Raw genomic sequence first — 21,577 nt, forward strand, 5'->3', positions numbered from 1 at the left:
TCAAACAATAACACACAAATACACTTTACCAAAGTGACATTCCGACTGCACTCCCAACCCTTCTTGCTGCTTGTATTTATAACCTTGTCAAAGAACTACTAAAAAGAGATATAGTTTATGTCACTTGTACATCTGTTATCGTAATTTGTGCAGAAAAGTTATTAATTTACATCCAGTGACATAATTTAACAGGTTATTAAAATGACAGACAGATTTGTTGACATGACAATAGTTCCTTGTTACAAAAATGCCATTTTTTAGAAGTTTGTCAATTCGACTTCTCTAATTTGCATAAATAAGTAAATAACATGAATTATTAAGAATTACATTGGTTTTCATCTAAAATAAGAGTGTTTACGTGAATACTGAGTGAAAACGCTCCTAGTGAACAAATAGGTTTCACTGGGTAATTTTTATTTAAGGAGATCCAAAATGCCTGAGTTGGCCACTATTTTTCGTACTTCATATTAATTATTTAAGATGAACTTAGTGTTTTTACATGATGACATTTGCTGTATCAGTGATCAAGTGATATTAACTTTTGTGTGGGTCAGTTATTCAGTATAATTTAATGGGTTGACTGTTTATGGAGACATGTTATGCAATCATTGTTAACATACACAATAACTTTTCTATAATCGTAAATACTCATTAAACTGGTTGAATTTGGAGGGTATTGCATACTTCGGTAAAGTAAGGCCTTTAATAGGTTCTGTTACAGTCTGCACTACTGTGCTATGCACTATCCCCATGTGAAAAAATGCTTTCCAGTGGCATACGTGAATTTATTTTGTCTACCATCAGTAAAGTCATGTCATTAATCACAACACTGCTATCCTCAATCATAGCTGAGTTTAAATAATACTCGCCGTTGTCAACAGACTCACTGACATGTTCATGCTCACTATCATTTTTGTTGCATTAGTTGCAGCAAAATTTTGTGCATGTACACTAATTACTGGATTGGCAACATTGGTTTTATCTGCTTTTCTAAATAATCCTGTGATGTCTTGTGAATGCATACTGCAACTCCATGTTGATGCACTTATATTTACTCAAAATGATTTTAAATAAAGACACTATTTTACTACAATTTAGAATGCTCCAATTTTTAGGATGGGAGGTGAGAGGTACTACTACTATTAGATACAAGTGAGGTGCTGCCAAGTGCAGCCATACAAGCTATAAATTAGAATTTTTCCACGTGTGTGATGGGTTTCGCTATTTTTTATGGTAGTTTACATACAAATTTTATTCTCCACTCATGTATATCCTTCTTTTGTGATCCTTCCTCTTTTTCTCATGGCAGTGTTATTCATTTCATGTAACAAAGAAACCAAAGATAATTAATACATTATCAAAAATTTTTACAACATTTTTCATATGCTAAAATTATTTCAGTTATCTATACCTGTCACAGTTGCCTGGTATTTGAGTACTGGCACTGTAAGAAGGTGCAATAATGTGGCACTGTAAGGGGCTGCGAATAATGTAGATTATTTTGAAGTGTGTGGCTGGCGGATACTTTTTCCAGCAGCAATTTGTGCATCTAAGTTAGCAGTTCCACATTCCCTCACCACGATTACCGTTGTAACAGTTGAAATTGATCGATACATTAATGCTCCTGTTAACAGAGTGATTTTTACTTCTTCTTTCTTGAGGAAAAGAATGCACCATCCATCTCCATGTTAAAGAATGCAGTATAATACATTCGTAAATAATATTGCCATTGTATCCAAAGACTGCAGGCTGCACTGTGTCCAGGTATCATTTTTCTGATGAGAAATTTAGAAATGAAAGAAATTTCCTCCCCTTCCAGAACATATGTTGTAATTTTTTAATTTTTTTATATATTTTTTATTTTATTTATTTATTTATTTTTTTTTTTTTTTTTTGTTTTTTTTTTTTTGTTATCTGATATATAGGCAGTATATCCACCAAGGATTCCAGATAGGAAGAAACAGATAGTTGAAGAGTGAAAAATTTGATTATCTGTTTAAGGAGACGTTAGAATATAGATATATGGTCATCTTCCCTTTTGTACATATATCTTTTTGGTGCAGGCATGTTTATATTGCATCTTTGCGTGGCACAGTGTTCTGATACTTATCAAATGACATATACTTTGTGGCTTAAGATCTGTTGCATCATACAGAAGGATAAAGACACCATTGTCTGTGTCACTGAAACATGAAAATTTGTGTACTTTGACTCTGTTGTCTCTAGTGGTATTTTATTTTGGGGCAACTCTGCACTCAAAGAATGTTGTTAACTCCATAGTATGTCAGTCAAATTTTTGTTGTTATGTGCACCCAAATAGAATATCTTTCATTTAGCAGGAGGTTGGTCAGAGAAATGTACAATGTCAGTTTGTAAATTTTGTCTGTCATTATTCAGGCATATCAGAATTCCAATTTTGTTGTCCCTGTACATCATGTATTTGTTGTTCTGTATTCTGACTCATTTAGAAGAAACTGCAACATTAATTCAGTGGACAGGGGACAGAAAAATTATTGGTACTTTGATAATTTTTGCTGAAGTGTTGTACAGGAGCATGTGCACTGTTCAGTATGTTTCATGTTCAGTAAGCTTACAACTGAACTTTGCATGCTTTCAAATCAAGGTTGAAATGTTTTCTTGTGGTACACTCCTTCTATTACATACATGAATCCGTCACAGCAGCCGAGAACATTCCTCTGTAATTTATGGGCATACTATCACAATTTTTTCATGTTTCATTGTTTGTTTTCGAAGTGGGAAGGCATGCCGGTCCCTGGCATGAATCCGCCGAGCAGATTAGTGTCAAGGTCTGGTGTGCCGGCCAGTCTGTGGACGGTTTTTAAGGCGGGTTTCTATCTGCCTCGGTGAATTTGAGCTGGTTCCCCTTATTCCACCTCAGTTACACTATGTCGGCGATTGCTACACAAACACTTTCTCCACATAAGTGTACACCATAATTACTCTACCATGCAAACATTGGGACTACACTTGTCTGACATAAGATATTCCCAGACGCCGGGCAGGCGGGAAAGGGAGGGGGGGGGGGGGGGGCGGTAAACCTTACAGTAACCCTGGGTGGTGTGTGGTTGTGGTGGGGTGAGTGGACTGCTGTAGCCTGTTGTGGGGTTGTGAACCTCTGAGGGCTACGGCCGGGGACAAAGCCTCTCTGTCATTTCTAGGTCCCCAGTTCAGTACAATACCATTGTTGTTTTGTTTGTAAATTCTGTAATCAGCAATCTGAAAACTATGTACTGACTGGTTCCATGTTTCAAAAGCCTACAGAACTCAATAACCAAGTGAGGATGTGACACTGCACTCAGAATGTGGGGATGTTCAGATATGGACCACACAGTGAGCTGTTTGCTTTTGTTTGGTTCATATAATGTACCTTACATCACTGAGAAGTGTTGGCTTTCATTGATGACTTACTCTGTGATTTTGTGGTGACTATAAAGCAGGTTACCATATACAGACTGTGTTTGAATGATTCCCATTGTGTATTATAACAGTGCAAAGTAATAGTTACTTTTTTTTCACCCACAAGTTGTCCAGCCAGTGTCATTCAGCTTAGCATATTGTAAAGTTATTTTCTTACGTTTATACATGAAAATGAGTTATGTTCAGTTTCTGACATGGTTGGTGAAATCTTCTGCTTTCTTTGCCTACAAAAGCTATTAAATGATAGAATGTCTGAGCACGTCTATAATATCTCAACCGCTTACTTAAATTTTATCACTACTATAGTTGAAAGTAATGTCACTAACTTGGAAGTTTTTGTACAACAGTGATGGATAATTTTTCAGATTCTTCTTTCTTTCAAATGATGAACTCCTTGAAATTTTATCTGAAACAAAAGACCCTTTGCGGGTGCAGCCTCACTTGAAAAAATGTTTTGAGGGCATCAGTTCATTACAGTTTACTCCAGAAGAGGAGGTGGTTGGCATGATATCAGCAGAGAAAGAAGTTGTTCCTTTGAGTGGAGTAATAATTCCTTCAGAGGCTAAGGTAAATAGTTTGTACAAATACCATTGTGTTTGGATAAATTAGCCTTTTTAATTTATAAAAATCTGCGAATTTTCTATTTGTTATAATGAAACAATGATGATGAGTGAGTTGAAACTGATATTATGAGTAATTTACTAGAAAGTAGCATTCACAGATTGTGTGTAAAATTTTATTTACGATGACTATGCACCAAAATATATCATTTTATCATCAACTGGAGTGGTCATTTCCGTACAGAAAAATAAGTTTTGAATTTAAAGTAAATGAAAGCCAGTACAGAAACAAAATAATCCAAAATGTGCCGATGACAAGAAATAAGGCAGAGCATTTTTTCCCCACTGAATTTGGCCAACTCGAGGGACATAGGCCTTAAGGCTTCTTGGTCTTTCTTTTCCTCTCTTCCTTACAACAACCTTTTTCAGTCTCTCCTCATCAGATATGTAATGTATGGACCTCCTTTTCAGTGGTTGCTCTTCAAGCAATTTTATGCTGTTGACTTTGCTTCTCAATTCTTCTCTGTGTTCGATCATTTACAGTGTAATGCTAGTTTCTACTGGATCTCTTTTGACTTCTTGTACCCACTTTGATCTTTGATATGAACTTTAATGATGTGATGTACCCTAAGATTAAGTTATGCAAAACACCGTTTTTTTTCCCTCAGTATCCAAACATGTTTCAGCACTACTGTGCCATCATCAGTGGGTTTCTGTCTTATTATTCTGTAATGTGAACATTTTTTTATTAAATGATTACAAAATTATGTAGATGTTTAGTTCAAACAATAGTTCGTTTCTTTTTGTTGATTCCTTTACACTTGGTGTGCATGATTTTTTTTGGATCACTTGTGTGTTATTTACTACAGGTAGCTTGTCATCTCCAACCAAACGATGTTTACCTGTAGTAAATAATTCACAAGTGATCCAGAAAAATCATGCACACCAAGTGTAAAGGTATCAACAAAAAGAGACGAACTATTGTTTGAACTAAACATCCACATAATTTTGTAATCATTTAATAAAAAAATGTTCACGTTACAGAATAATAAGACGGAAACCCACTGATGATGGCACAGTGGTGCTGAAACATGTTTGCGTTATGAGAAGAAATGGTGTTTTGCATAACTGGTGGACCTCACACCTACAATTTTAACCTAAGATCTTTTTGCTCAGTCAGTTTTCATCCATTTGTGCAAGGATTATGAGAGTCCATAATGGGAGACAAGATTTCCAAGTAGTGACAAAGCAACAGACACTTTATTTAAACACACAATAGTAGAAATAAATCACAGTCAGTGGCCACTTTTTGTTGGACGGTAGTGTGACAATTAGACATTTAAAAATCAGTCATTACATTTTCTTTAAAATAGCATTTAAACATGAAAATAATGAAGTAGTATACATAATGTATATATTTTTAGAATCATGAATAATAACAGTATTTTATTTAATTAATTTTTAAATTTCCATTTTTTTGTACCCTCGTGACATCCAGGCCCCCCCAAGATCACTATTGCTACTTTCCGCATGTATTCTCACAATATGTGAAAGGGGAGAAAGAAAAAACTCATATAATGAACACCTGTCAGATTCCTGAGAAATTAAACTAGTATTTGCATCTATAGAAGCCTGCACAAGAATATTCACTTTCTTTCACAGCTACAGTATTCACAGTCACTGCTATCATATCAGTTGGCAACAGCATAATGTGTATGGTATAAATAATCAAGATTCATTGCATACTGGATGTGCCCTAGTCCTGTAAAATTAATGTGTATAGTTCAAAGTTAATATGCAAAACATAAATCTTAAACACTCGTTCAGCTCCCACAATTTTCAGTGCACTGGTAATCATGTATATTATCCTAGATTTTAAGTGTTTGTAATCCTGTGGAGATATATTCTAACTAGTCAAGAGTCACATTGGTGATCATTGAATCAGATGCATTTGTTGTGCCAGCACTGCATAAAATATGTCATGTCAACATGATGAACTGTTTATAAAGTGTTGTGTAGATAATAAATTCATAAACCTGTGTCCAGTGAAGATAGTTCATCTAAAATATATATGTTTTCTGTGATGGACAACAGACACAGGTATATAGAAGATAACTCAAGTGATCACTTTTTGCATTAGAAGTTTCTCATAGAAGCAGATACCAAAGAGTTGCAGAAAGCTAGTACACCGTAACTTAATTCTGTAAACTGTCCAGGGCTCCAGTTCAGAGATGTACCAGAATGAATGAGAAGGAAATTATCAGTGCTTAGTTTCATAGAGGAGATTCTTTCCTTTAGTAATTACAATTTTTGTTTTGTACAGATTATGAAATTGATTTCTTATTTAATTCAGGGTGTATATGACACGGGACAACTGGGAGATCCAGAAGAAAACTGGGGAAAACCCGGAAATTTTTTAGAATTCTGGGAATTTTTCGTTGTTTTAGTTTTCGGGTAAATTTTTGTAGTTTTGGCTGGTAAGAACCAATACTATAACAAAGGATATTACTGTATCCCGCTACTGCAGAATAATACTGTAGCGTTAAAACATGAACAAGAGAAAAAACAAAAACAAAACTAAAGTTTCAAAGGAAATATGCCATACAAAATAACAGTGCTGGTAAAAGTGTCTGCCAACAGCAAAATGTGTCAAAGGCTTTCGGAAGACTATGCAGTGCTTCATAACAACAAATTGCCTCCGATGAGCGTGGCACTACAACTGTTTACACTTGACTCATTTAGTCATTTACAAGCAAGCTCATGCACATGCGCAGTTGAGTCCCAATATGAGTAGTACCTTCTCCCGCTTCTGGCTACAGAAATGTGGCTGTTGGCTGTGTAAGCAGCAGTAGCAGCAACCAGCCACATGGGGTACCCGGCAAAATTTTACTGGCGCACCCAAGCTGCCAGATTCATGCATGCACAGCAGGCCCAGATCTAGTGGGGGGTGGGGGCAAACCTGGGTATCTGAACCGGGCAGAAATTTCAGGGGAGGGGGCAAATCCATATTCTTGAGGAAAAGAACCTTGTATCACAAAGCACCTAGCGTCCAGCGCACGTCAGTCTATCGATTGATTGATTGATTGATTTTTATTGCCCAAAAACAAAACATTTACAGGGATGTAAAGCTTGTATAAGCAATGTCAATAAATGTACAAACAACAATGATACTAAATACACAAATAATTAATCTGTGTTAGAAATTATGCTCACAGAAATCTGTCATTGTATAAAAACAATTTTTAATTAATAAAGTTCTTACAAATATCTTAAATTTTTTTCAGCTCCAGACTCTTAACTGACACTGGTAGTTTATTAAATAGCTTTACAGATGTATGAAGCTGTTTAGAGATTTGGTGTATGAGCAGTAGTCTTTTTTTACATCATTACAGTGTCGTGTGTTATAACTATGTACATCAGAATTCAGATCAAAACTAGACAAGTTCTTTTTAATGTACAAGAGACATTGAAATATATATATACATTGAAAGGTCATAATACTAAGTTTAATAAATAATTCTCTACAGCAAGTTCTACGTGGTACTTTACATATCAGTCTGACAGCTTTTTTCTGGGCTGTGAATAAGAATTTTGAGTAGCAATTATTTCCCCACAAGATTGTCCCATACGTCTAATGAGAGTGAATATAACTATAATAGACAGAAAGCAAAATTTTCTCATCTACTGTTCCTTGTAATTTTCTGAGCATAAATATTCATTTAGAATTTTTGGTGTTAAATAATTCATATGTGCCTGCCAGCCTAAATTATTTTGCAAAACAATGCCAAGAAACTTTACAGGAACTGTCTCTAAGGTGATTCTATTGTTATAAGAAATGTTTAATTCCTGTGTTTTATTTATGTTCATAGCAGGCTATTGGCATTGCACCAGTCAGAAAGTGTATCTACCTTGAGTGAGGTAGAGTTACTTATGTTATTGTTTGTAGGCGCTGTAACACTTACACTGATATCATCTGCATACAAGTAACAGTTTGTAGTATCATCTATTACATTGCTGGGTAGGTCATTCATATATAATATGAACAAGAAAGGGCCCAAGGTTGACCCTTGAGGAACACCATGGTTCAAGAGTAAGAAACTAGAATATTGGTTATTGAAGTAAACAGTTTGAGATCTATTAGATTCAGATTCAGATTCTTTATTAGTCATTCAGCATTGTTACATGCAATAGACTTCGTCAGTTCACTTAACCTATTAATTTTACAAAAAAAATTTTTACACATTTAAGTTGATATTAGGCATTTCTAAAAATTCTTCTAATGAATAGAATGGATTGGTTAACAAGAAGTTATGAACATTGTCTTTAAATAATTTGTCAGGCTTGATTGACCCATTTTTAGACAATTTGTTATATATTTTAATTGCCATATACTTATGACTATTGTTAGTTTTAGCTAATCTATTTTGTGGCAACAGCAGAGAAGTACACGTTCTTGTATAGTAGCCATGTCTTTCATTTGTTACACTTAAATTAGGTAGTTCAGCAAGTATGTAGTTAACACTGTCAAGAATATATAAATTAATTACTGTTAAAATTCTATATTTAGTGAACAATGGTTTACAATGTGTTCTATTATCTACCTTAGCCATTACTCTGATTGCTTTCTTCTGGATCACCATAATTTCATTTATTTTCCTGCTGTTTCCCCAGAGTATTAACCCATACCTTAAAACAGATTGAAAAAAGGCAAAGTACGCTGTCCTTACGTACTCAAATGTCACACAACACATCAGTCTCTTCAACAAATATATAACTCTTGACAACCTAACCACTATGTGATCAACATGAGAGTTCCATGTTAGACTGTTGTCAAGTACAATACCTAAAAACTTTGCCTTTTGTTTTTCTATTTTTGTAGTCTTTGATAGACTGAACCACATATTCTGGGTCTTTTCCTCATTTAATAGCAGACCATTGGCATTAAACCATGATGTTGCATTTTCTTTTGCCAATTTCATATCACTTACAAGGTTATCAAGTACATGGTTTACAGATAGAAAAGTTGTGTCATCTGCATACATATATGTCTTTACATCTATATTTCCTGGTAAGTCATTTATGTGTACAAGGAAAAGAAGTGGTCCCAATTTAGATCCCTGTGGCACTCCATGTTGAACCTCGAGTATGTTTTACAGATGACTTCCTGAACTCACCACCTGGTTCCTTTTATTGAGGTATGATTTGATGAGTTTTAAACTTTTATCACATATTCCATAGTACTCAAGTTTAGAGAGCAGAAGTGAGTGGTCAACACAGTCAAAAGCTTTGCTCAGATCACATAAGGTTACCTGTGCGTGCGCATGGTCCTCAAATGCCGCTAGAATGTCTCTGACTAAGAGCTCTATGGCATGTATAGCTGACCTTCCTTTTCTGTAACCAAACTGTGATGCACTTAACATACCATTTAGTTCTAGGTACTCATACATCTGCTTATATATTATGCCTTCAAAGACTTTTCCTAGTACTGGAATTAGTGAAATTGGTCTGTAGTTTGCAGGATCTGATTTGACACCCTTCTTAAAGACTGGAGTTACCTTGGATAGTTTGAGAGGATCAGGAAAAAACCCTTCTATGAGACACAGGTTTATAGAATATGTTAATGGTGCTGCAATGTAATGTATGATTTCTTTCAATAGATTGTTTGACATATTAAAAATATCTGTACTGTATGAATTTTTCATTTCTTTGACTATTTTAAGAACTTCATGTTGGCATACCTCTCTGAAGTGTTTCAATGATGATCCGGCCCTATTATGATATAGGTTTGCTCTCTTCAGATAATCTATACATGTTACATTGGGTTTACTGATCAGCTTTTTGATATCATCAGCACTGCTTACAAAATATTTATTGAATGTATCTGCTGGTATTGGGACTGTCTTGTCGAAGTTTCTGACTTCACCTTTAACAGTATTAATTACTGACCAGGCTGTTTTGCATTGGTTTTTACTATTTTTTATGAAATTTGTGTTGTATCTTAGTTTCGCTAATTGCAACTCTTTCTTATACAGTTTCTTAGTGATTTTTTCGAGATCCTTAATTTCATTAGAATTGTTTACTTTGGCAAGGCGCTTCAACAGCAGTAGCTTATTTTTTAGATTCTCCAGTTCTTTGGTGTACCAAAATTTACCTTTTCTTGTTTTATGGTATTTCTTTTGAACAAGATGGGCTTTTAAAATACCTGTTAAGTAATTGTGGAATGTTTCATAAACTGTTTGGGCACTGGAATCACAGTTTTGAAATAATTTGTCCCAGTTTGTTATGCTCAACTGGTGTGTTAGTTTTATGAGATTGTGTTTTGTTAATATTAAGGTATTAGATTTTGTTAACTTTTGTCCTGCCTTGCTCTCATCTCCTTTTATAAAATGTCTTAACTTTACTGTTAACATGGAGTGGTCTGAGAAAACAAACTCCTTTACCTTGGTGGAGTACATATCACGAGCACAGTTGACAAAAGCATTATCCAAGCACGCTTGTAGTCTTGTTGGTTCTGAATTTACATGATGGAAGTTGTGCTGCCTCAGCATATTCAGTAACTTATTTACACTGGGTTTGTTACATGTTACATCAAAGCTTGAATTAAAGTCTCCCCCAATTACAGTTACATACTTTTTCCATTTCGTTATGTAGCAGAGTACACTGTCTAAATTATCTAAAAAAGTTTTATCATCTGAGTCAGGGGAATGGTAGATACATACTATGATAAGTTTCATTATATCACATATGATCCCGGTAATTTCAAAGTGTTTCTCTACACATGCCCAACTAAGATCTAGTTCTCTACACTCTATTTCATTTGAAACATTGATAACAGTACCACCATTACGGTACTGAGATCTGCAAAAACTGTTTCCATATTTATAACCTTCTGGTACATAATATTGTATTTGTTCTGGTTTAAGCCAATGTTCTGATATACATAAGAAAGAATACTTATTCTGTGGCAATGACTCATCCAAAATTTCAATTTTATTTTCAAGACCCTGAATGTTTAAAAATAGGATGTTGTTGTGACTTATCTGTGAGTTAGCAGGCTGGTTTTTCACATTTTTATTTTCTTCTTGGCTTGAAACCATAAAAAATTATCACTGAATGACACAGATGTATTTTTCCTTTGGCTCCTCCTTAAGCATTGCTGTGTTGCTGCTCCAGTCGTTGTTGGTTCTGTTACTGCTGCTGCTTCTGCTGATAATGATGGTGCTGCTGCTGTTTCACTTATTTCTGGTGTTTGTTGTTCCATAACTGCTGTGCCTTTCTGTGAATTATTAACATTTGGAGTGTTCACTTGCATTAATAAAATTTCACATTTGTCTTGGAGAGGTGTAGCTTCACTGATAGCAGATTTCACATTGGATTCTACAGGATACACACACTTCCTGTCCATGAGAGGTATGACTTTTCTATCATCACACTGCACATTTGAGATTTTATTTACAAGTTCTAAAATTTTGGTTACTATTACGTTTTTTCCCAGTACATTTAGATGGGAACCATGTGTTGTGTGAAATCTTTTCCCTAAATTGCTGATGTTCACAAATGTTACATTTTCAAACCGCTTGCAAATATTTTGCATCTCTTTATTTGCAGTTTCAATTTCTTTATTTACACAGGACCATTCTATCAAGTCGTAACGGTGTGGCACTGAAAAAACAATAACATTTGTTCCTCTCAGCTCATACAGTTTTCTTTTTAGCGAGATTAAGAGATCGCTTTTTTCGTTCCTAGCTATATCATTTGATCCCGCCAGGATATGTATGACTGAATAATTTTAACAGCAAAGACTGAGAAACCTACAGTTTTTAATTTCAGCAGCAGAGTGTTGAGGCACACACTGTCAGGTGCTTTTGATAAATCAAAAAACTTTGTACTTACAATAAATTTTTCTTCTTTTGCTTCAAGACAGTTACATATGTAGCTCATAACAGCATCACATGTTGATAGATTTTTCCTAAACCCAAACTGGCTATTTGAAAGTAATTGATGAGAATCTAGAAAAGTGATTATTTGAATACTAATTAGTTTCTCAATGACCTTGGATGAAAGTGGTACAAGAGAAACTGGCCTATAATTGCTAGGCAAATTATTGTCACCTTTTTTGTGGACTGGGATTACTTTAGCTACTTTTAATTATTCAAGGAAACAACTTTCATCAAAGCAGTAGTTTATGTTGTGACAGAGAACATCTGCTATATTATGGCTACTATGTTTCAATATTTTAGAGCTGATATTGTAAATATCCTGTGAATCACTTTTGCTAAGAGAAAGAATAACAGTGTACATCTTCTACACAAATGTATTCAAAATAAAACACATTTTCCATAGCATTTTGGTTTTTATAGGCAACATCCAAATAGTAGCTAGGGTTCATGTTTACTACCAGGTATCTTAGTAACTACACTATTTACACTCTTTACAAAATAATTATTAAAACTGTCAGCACTAATTTTGGATCTAGATACAAATTCTTTGCTACTCAATGCTAGATTCTCATTAATGATTTTCCACATTTCTTTTTGTTTATTAATAGCTTGTGCAACCAGTTTGCAATTATATTCTAATTTAGCTTTTTTAATACCCATTCTGTACTGATATTTGCATTCTTTATATCTTACTTTGGCATGCAGACAAGATGAATTCTTTTGCTAGGTAGTAGAAATTAATCATATGATTTTGAAACACACCCCTGCTGGTTTTTGAACACATTCTAAGTTGATTTCTGAATGAATTATAAGTTGATTTTTGAATGCGTGCATAGTGTACATGATGCCTCTGCAGCGGAATCCTCGTCACATCTAGAAATAAACTTTCCTGCAGACAAAATGAGACGGAGCTATACGAGCTGAGTAGTGGAATAAAGTCGAACCGGTGAATGCCAACTGCTGCTTGTTTATGTGGTTGATTCGCTTTGCGAATGTTTAGCGTTGTTATAATTACTAGCGAAATCCGTAGATTCAGACTACCAGAGTGGAAATAAACGACTAACAGGAATAACAGGTAATAAAGATTCTCGGTGTTCTCAAGCAAGTGAAATTTTGACAGAAATTTTTTGGCCAGATCGCTACATTAGACAGGACCAGTTGTAGTCCTCGGCTAGCAGCCGCTTGAATTCCATTCTGGGAGTAGCGTGGAAAACGTACCGTATGAACATGTAATAACGCCTAACCGGAGAACTGCATAACTAAACCGGTGATTGAGGCAGCGTTAGTAAAGTTAACCGGAGAATAAGTTTTGACAGTGGAAGAAATAGTTACAGAATTAGTGATGACAAGACTGTTTGTTAGAAAGAGGAAGGAGAAGAAACGGGGGCATCACACAAATTATGGGAGAATATGACAATTCCAAATTTATACAAAAATTTCATTCTGCTACTTTTCTGTCTCGTGCATGAGAAACTGGAGCATATGAATGAAATGTGAAACTATTTCCTAACGTAAAGCTGTTTGCTTGTAGCAGGCCAAATAGGTATTTTATATTGGTACTTCTTGAATTATATTCTGTTGTATTATAAAAATGATCATTATTGCCAAAACAGTCTCGCTTATTTGGTGTGTTACAATTGCTGCAATATTAGAAAGATCTGTTTAGTTTTATCCAGCACACAGTGATAAAATTAATATAATCAGATCAAGAAACCACACCAGTTTGGGTACTATTTGTATTAACAGCTTTTTCAGTATTAGACAACGACATTTCTAGTTTTCATGTAGCAAAACGTTTGACGAACTTTGATAAGGTAACTGTTTTTCGCAGAAAGGAAAGCACGCCAACTAAAGCTGTAGCAAGATTAGAGAGAAAAATCGCTAGGACCTAAGGATTGAAGAAATGTGCACTGTTTTGCCTGTCTCTTGTCTTTACTGATTTTAGGTATCCTATATTTAATTTTATCTCACACAGAAGAGGAAGTTACTAGCTAATAGGCAATAAAGAGTCCAGATTTTCTGAAGAGTTCTTGTTCTCCTGGTTACAAATAATCCTATCCAGTATTGAGAGGTTTCTTTTTGTGGCTTACAGTTCCTCGAAGATATATGTTTTATTTATCAGACTCTGCAAAAAAGATGTGCGCTACAAAATGAACTACTAGATTTCTATGGCTGGGAGCAAACAAGTGAATTAAAATACATTCACATAACTACGGAAGCCTAAAATATGTTACTAGTTTCAGATTTTATTTTATTTCCACCTTTCTGACAGTTAAGCATTAATCGCCTTGCAGAACAATAAAGTTATTTTTTTCGGTTTACTAAAGAAATAAATGTAATCAGATCAAGAAACCACACCAGTCTTGGGTACTATTTGTATTAACAGCTTTTTCAGTATTAGACAACGACATTTCTATTTTTCATGTAGCAAAACATTTGACGAACTTTGATAAGGTAACTGTTCTTTAGCAGAAATCGTAAAAATCGTAGAGGGAGGCCAAGAGATGAATATACTAAGCAGATTCAGAAGGATGTAGGTTGCAGTAGGTACTGGGAGATGAAGAACCTTGCACAGGATAGAGTAGCATGGAGAGCTGCATCAAACCAGTCTCAAGACTGAAGACCACAACAACAACAACAAAGAAATTTGGCTTTCATTAAGCTTTCTCGCTGAGGCAGTCAATTTATTTGAAACGAAGTGTTTAATTCCGCACTATTGGTTAGTTTCAACTGTTCGCTGCATTTCAAGTGAACACTTTCATCTTCTAGCACGTATGGCATTATGCCATAATTAAGAACCAAACATGAGACAATACAGCACTGGTACTCCAAGAAAATTTATGTCCCAAAAACGAAACTGAAAAGTTTCATATCAGGTCGAGGCCTCCGTCATTGGGAATCTGGACATACAAATGTGCACTGTATGGTGAACTATACATTTTAGTATGGTTCACGAAATTCCAACACTCTTGGAGTGCCCTCTTATGTGTTGTTTCTTTTATGACATAATGTATGAAAGATCTTTTAATGTTTTACATGTACGAACATACCGTACGGGCTTCCTGTGCATGTGCGGTGAGGCCTCTTATCTGGTGCTCTCTGGCAACTGCTGAAATGAATCTATTTCTAACAGGTCGCGGGAAAATATTGTGAATTGTTGTTTGAAAAGCGATATTTTCAAAGTAAATTTCCTTTTACTCAAGATGAACTATGTGCAAGAATGTACGATGAATTTCTTAAATTGCAGAGTGTTTACTCTCTTTTAAAAATGAACTCTTTGATGACGAGCCATTTAGAAGAATTTCGAGCCTGTAAGATCAGAGATTTACGTTGGTATTAAAAATTTTACTGGCGTTTTTGTGTGATGTATCTTAAAGTGTAACATGCGCTAAACAGATCAACATTATATGTGAAAGCTTAGCTTTTCTTGTAGCTTATTAATCTTCAAGACAAATATTATATGCAAAAGCTTTGCTTATCTTGTAGCAACACTATGTATATTAATTTAAACCATTAATGTTTCCTGTTGGTGGAAGTCGAATTTATACTTTCGTAATACGAAAATATGCAGCATACATGTTGCTGCACATCAAAGATTTTTCCAAAACATGTTTTTTCCTCCCTGAGTTTCATTTTCTAAAGTGCCGGCAAATTCTATGCTGTTGTGTAAAACCATATTCATTCGAAGGATAAGTTTTGCTGTTCCAAGGGTATACTGTCACTTAACAGAGTAAGAGTGTATTTTCACCTGGGAGAAAATGTATTTTTAACCGGGAGATCCGGGGAAAATCCGGGAATTTTTTTTCCCTGTCCACGTACACACACAGGTAATTGTAAGTGCTGCTCAAATTTTAGAATTATTTAATAAATTCTTCATAAAGATAAATAAATCAAGCAGCAACATGGAAAATTACTGAAATAATGTAAATTTCTTTAGCACTGAGCAATTCAAAGGTGAACTTTTCAGAACATTCAGCAAAACTGTTGTATAAGATATTCAAAATGTGATACTATCACTAAAAAGTAAACCATCAGCAGAATGGGACTAGTTAATCAGTCCCATCAAGAAGGTTATTTTCCAGACAGACTTAAATACACAGTGGTTAAGCCACTATTAAAAAAAGGCATAAACAACATATGAGAAGCTGTTGCCCAATATCTCTTTTATGTGAAGAGCTAGTCACAATATAAATTCAAAATTTCATAGAGAAATTTCAAATAATCTCAAAAAATCAGTATGGATTTGAAAATGATGAAACCACAGCATCTACTATAAACCTTTTTGTAGGTAACATCAGTTCCTCTCTACACAACTCATTGCATGCCACAGGAATTTTTTGTGACTTATAAGAGGCCTTCGGTAATGAGAACCACTTCTTGGTACTCTACAAACTGGAAAAATATGGGATTGGGGGCATTGTATTACAATGGTTTAAGTCATACTGAACCAACCGAAGAGAGAGAGAGTGGTTATATTGTTAGAGACAGGAACTTATACTTCAAAATGGAAAACCATTTTACAAGGAGTACCACAAGGTTCTGCCTTAGGCCCAATTCTGTTTGTTTTACATAAATGATCTACCACTTAATATTGAGTGTCACTCAGTTTTATTTGCAGGTGGCACATCTGTACTCATTGAAAGTATCAGTACTGACCAAATTCCTGAAACTGTATTAAATACTTTAGAAAAATTAGATACCTGGTTTGATTTAAACAGCTTAAAATTGAACGTGGAAAAGCTCAGTTAATGCAGTTTATAACAAAACAAGCAAAATTAAGCGATATTCAAATCAATCAGGATTTGCAGGAAGCTAGCTGTGTGAAATTCCTAGGAATGCAACTAGATAAAAATCTATCATGCAGCTCACATATACAGTACTTTAGAAATAAATTAAATAGCCTAGCGTTTGCAATGAGGATATTATACAATGCTACCAGTATGGACATAAGAATAATAGTGTACCACAGCCACTTCAAATCAGTAACTGTATTTTGGGGTTACTCAAAACATATGTGTCAAACATTAAAATTTCAGAAAATAATCAACAGAAATATGTACAATGTAGGGAAAAGAAAATGATTCACCCACTCCTGAAAAAATATAAGTAAATTAAGTGCTCCCTCATTATACACCTATGAGCTGATTTTCTTTGTACATAGTAAATGTGATTCAATAGTAGCAAATCATTTTCTGCATGACTACAGCACTAGAAATCAAAATAATTTAGTGCTGCCCACCCATTGTCTAAAACTTTATGCTCTAACTCCACAGTATATGGGTGTGAAAATTCATGACAAAGTGAAAGGAAGACAACTGCTTCATGTAGCTTTAAAATACTGAAATAAAACCTTATATGAGAAACTAGTACAGAAATGTTGCTATTCGGTAGAAAAATTGGTGAAGGACAACCTGAATATTTGAGCAGGAGAGAGCAAGTACTTGGGACTATTAATTTTTAAAAGCTTGTTACTTTTTAAGAAAACTTATTATTTGTTGCATGTTAATAACAGTATATTATATCAAACACTGGAAAATCCAGGATGGAATGTAACAATACCAGAGAAGGAAAGTTGCTACTTACCATATAGCGGAGACGCTAAGTCGCGATAGGTACAATAAAAAGATTCACACAATTAAAGCTTTCGGCCATTAAGGCTTTCTGGAACCCATAACACAAATTGAAACCCTTGCCCTGCAGGAACTTGAGCAACATGCACAGCACCACCTCAAAAAGCTCTCCATCCTACTCACTTCCTACTCCCGCCTCGGAGTACCACTGTCCACCACTTCTACAACCATCTCCAAACCTCCCCCACATCCCCTCATAGCTGACAAACCCTGTCTCGCAGACCTACTACCTTTACCCCACCCTCCAAAACTCCCTCCCACCACCACACAGAACCCAGAACCTAAACAGACCCGCAACACAGTTATGAACCTTTCCTCCAGAAGCCTTAGTCCCACAGAAATATCATTCCTTTCCAAAGGCCTCACCTTTTGCCCCACAAATTCAACCATACTGGACTAGTTAAAGACCTTTCCTTCTCCCAGTCCCTACAGTGGAAACACTTTTTCTTTACCAACCCAATGAATCAGACTCAACCAAAGACCAATATTGAACCTTACCTAACTTAGTTCACCCCCACTGCCTCCAAACCACCCCCTGTTAACTTTCCAGAATTTCTTAACCTTGAACCTTGCCTCAACATCATTCCCCAAATCCCTCAACATGCAAACTAACCTTACACCCACAGAAAGAACCACAGTCCACCATCTAAAAACTGATTCCGACCTTATAATCCTACCTGCTGACAAAGGCTCCACCACCGTTGTTTCGAACTGCAAGGATTACGTGGCAGAAGGACTCTGTTAGCTGTCAGATACTTCCACCTACAAACCCTGTCACAGTGATCCCATTCCAGTAATCCAGCAGGATCTCCAGTCACTACTCAAATCCTTAGGCCCATATCAGAACCTCTCCCCAGAGTCCATTGGTCTACTTACCCCTACCACTCCCCACACTCCCACCTTCTACATGCTTCCTAAAGTCCATAAACCCAACCACCCGGGATGCCCCATTGTGGCCGGTCACTGTGCCCCCACTGAGAGAATCTCTGCTGTCATAGACCAACACCTTCAACCTATTACCCGGAACCTATCCTCCTACATAAACGATACCAAACAATTCCTCGACCATCTCTCCACAGTTCCTGTCCCTTTACCACACGGTGCCCTGCTCGTCACTATTGATGCCACCTCCCTGTACGCTAAAATTCCTAATGCCCATAGCCTTATTGCTGTCGAACACTACCTTTCCAGACACCCTACGGATTCCTTCCTAGTCTCCATAACCAAGTATATCCTCACCCACAATTACTTCTCCTTTGAAGGCATTACCTACAAACAAATCCACGGTACGGCTATGGGCAACTGCATGGCACCATCCAATACTAACCTATTCATGGACCATTTCTTTGCTATCTGGATTGAAGGTGAGGTTACCTTATTCACAGTCCTCCAGAACCTCAACAACTTCTCCCCCATTTGCTTCACCTGGTCCTACTCAACCCAACAAGCCACCTTCCTAGATGACGACCTTCACCTCAGATTACCTCCGTCCATATCAAACCTACTAACCACCAGCAATACCTCCATTTTTACAGCTACCACCCATTCCATACCAAGAAGCCCCTTCCGTACAGCGTAGCCACCTGTGGTCATTGCATCTGCAGTGACGAGCAGACCCTCTCAAAATATACCGAGGGTCTCACTGATGCCTTTACTGAATGTAATTATCCTCCCATCCTTGTACAAAAACAAATCTCCCATGCCTCGTAACTCAGTACCATCCGGGACTGGAGCAACTGAATTACATTCTCCGCCAGGGTTTCGACTGCCTCTCGTCATGCCCTGAAATGAGAAATGTCCTGCCCACTATCCTTCCCACCCCTCCTACCGTGGCATTCTACCATCCACCGAACCTACACAATATACTCGTCCATCCTTACACAACCCCTGCTCCCAATCCCTTACCTCATGGTTCATACTCCTGTAACAGACCTAGATGCAAGACCTGTCCCATACATCCTCCTACCACCACCTACTCCAATCCGCTCACTAACATCACCTATCTCATCAAACCTGTGAAACAAATCGTGTGACTTACAAGCTAAGCTGCAACCACTGTCCTGCATTCTATGTAGGCATGACAACCAACAAGTTGTCTTTCTGTATAAATGGCCACCGATAAACTGTGGCCAAGAAACAAGTGGACCACCCTGTTGCTGAACACGCTGCCAAACATAATATCCCTCATCTTAATGACTGCTTCACAGCCTGTGCCATATGGATCCTTCCTACCAACACCAGATTTTCTGAATTGCACAGGTGGTAACTTTCACTGCAATACATCCTATGTTCCCGTAACCCTCCTGGCCCCAACCTTCGTTAGTCACTATCCTCACCCATCCAGCCCCCTCCCTGTTCCCATTCCAGCACTACACAGCCGTCATTTCACCGGCACACCCAGTCTTCTAATTTCTTTTATTTCTCTCCTTTCTGCTATTTACCCCCTCCCCCCGCTGCACCTTCTCTCTTGCCCTCCATCTAAACTACAAAACTTGACTGTCCGCCACTCCCACCATACTATCCCTCCCTGGCCCAGCCTCCTCCTTACCCCCACCCAGTCGCCACTCCCATCATGCACTGGTGCTGCTGTTCGCAGTGTGGTCTCAGCTCTCTGAGACTGAAGATGTGTGTGCAAGTTGCGTTTATGTGTGTGTGTCTACTGCTGACAAAGGCCTTAATGGCCGAAAGCTTTAATTGTGTGCATCTTTCTATTGTGCCTATCGTGACTCAGCATCTCTGCTATATGGTGAGTAGCAACCTTCCTTCTCTGGTATTGTTACATTATATTATATGTATGATATTGTAAGAAAAATTGTAAACCAGTTTTTTTGTTTTGACAAGTCTCCTGTACATTAAGTCAATGACTTAAAATTGTATGTTACAAGACAATAAACGTCTATTCTGTTCTGTACTATTACATTTGGACTATCAGTTACATAATTAGCACAACACTTCCCAAGGTTCTGTTTTAGCAGAATGAAAACTGATTAAAAACTGCTCATATTTGGACTTTCTTGTAAATATCAGTGATTCTTTGTGTATCACATCGCTTTGATAGAAGATGTATTTTTCTCTAATAATTATTAATTATTTGAGTTTCCTTAACTAATTTGCTTCATAATATTCAGGAGTGTGCTCCATGTATCCAACTGATGTGAAGTTATCTTCATTGTTTGCAGGGTATGGTTGAGAAATGGTTAATTCAGGTGCAGATATTGATGATTCAGTCTCTTAAAGATATTGCTATGCAAGCTGTTTTAGCATACACTTCTACCCCCAGATCATCATGGGTACTAAACTGGCCAGGTCAAATTGTTATATGTGGCAGCTGCATTCACTGGACTACAGAAGTGTCTGCCTCAATTCAAAACAGCAAACTCAGAGTGAGTTAAACAGTGATCATTGCAACATGTAAATATGTGTCTCACATTTTGTGGTTTCGTTTGTAGTATTCTACATGTTCAGTTTTCCTGTTGTTGGAATGCATTATAAGCTTTTCTTTTAATTTTAGAGTTTAAACTAACATTGGTTTATTGTCAGTGCAGATTGCTTGCATGAAATTTGCGTATGTTATTGTAGAATTAGTGAATATTACACCAATGTCAAAGTATTTGTGGTAGTTATAATGCTGCCATTAGTTTCCCTAGTGAGGATTGTAAATTTATTGTGTAAAATTATTGTTGTAACAAGTAACTACCCTTCACATAGTGCATAAATACTGTCATACCACAATTAATACAGTACACATACACAGAATAGTTGGAAATATATGAAACACATGCCGATATGTTGCAAATTTAACTAATAAACTGACACAAGAATTTTGACTAACAAAAGCTGCATGAAAATGTGGTATGAAGAGTTGTTTGGGGAGGGGAGGCGAGAGGGCTACTGGTCTATACAGATTTTCATTGACTCAACAAACTTCAAAACTTGCATTCATATCCTTATAAAATGCATTAATTTGCCGCATATAATAAAACTAGTAAGAGACCTTGGACTGAACAGG

At 36.4% G+C, this 21,577-nt stretch overlaps 1 protein-coding gene across 1 annotated transcript in view; it reads left to right on the forward strand.

Annotated features, from left to right (window-relative positions):
- The window catches only part of LOC126455722 (dynein axonemal heavy chain 3), a 1,249,696-nt gene that overhangs the window by 358,813 nt on the left and 869,306 nt on the right, over window positions 1-21,577 (forward strand). The window contains exons 22-23 of the mRNA XM_050091491.1: window positions 3,804-4,005; window positions 20,748-20,951. Of these exons, the coding sequence (XP_049947448.1) occupies window positions 3,804-4,005; window positions 20,748-20,951 (406 nt within the window). The remainder of the gene's footprint in view (window positions 1-3,803; window positions 4,006-20,747; window positions 20,952-21,577) is intronic.

This window comes from Schistocerca serialis, chromosome 2, assembly GCF_023864345.2.
Source record: "Schistocerca serialis cubense isolate TAMUIC-IGC-003099 chromosome 2, iqSchSeri2.2, whole genome shotgun sequence".
Lineage (NCBI taxonomy): Eukaryota > Metazoa > Arthropoda > Insecta > Orthoptera > Acrididae > Schistocerca > Schistocerca serialis.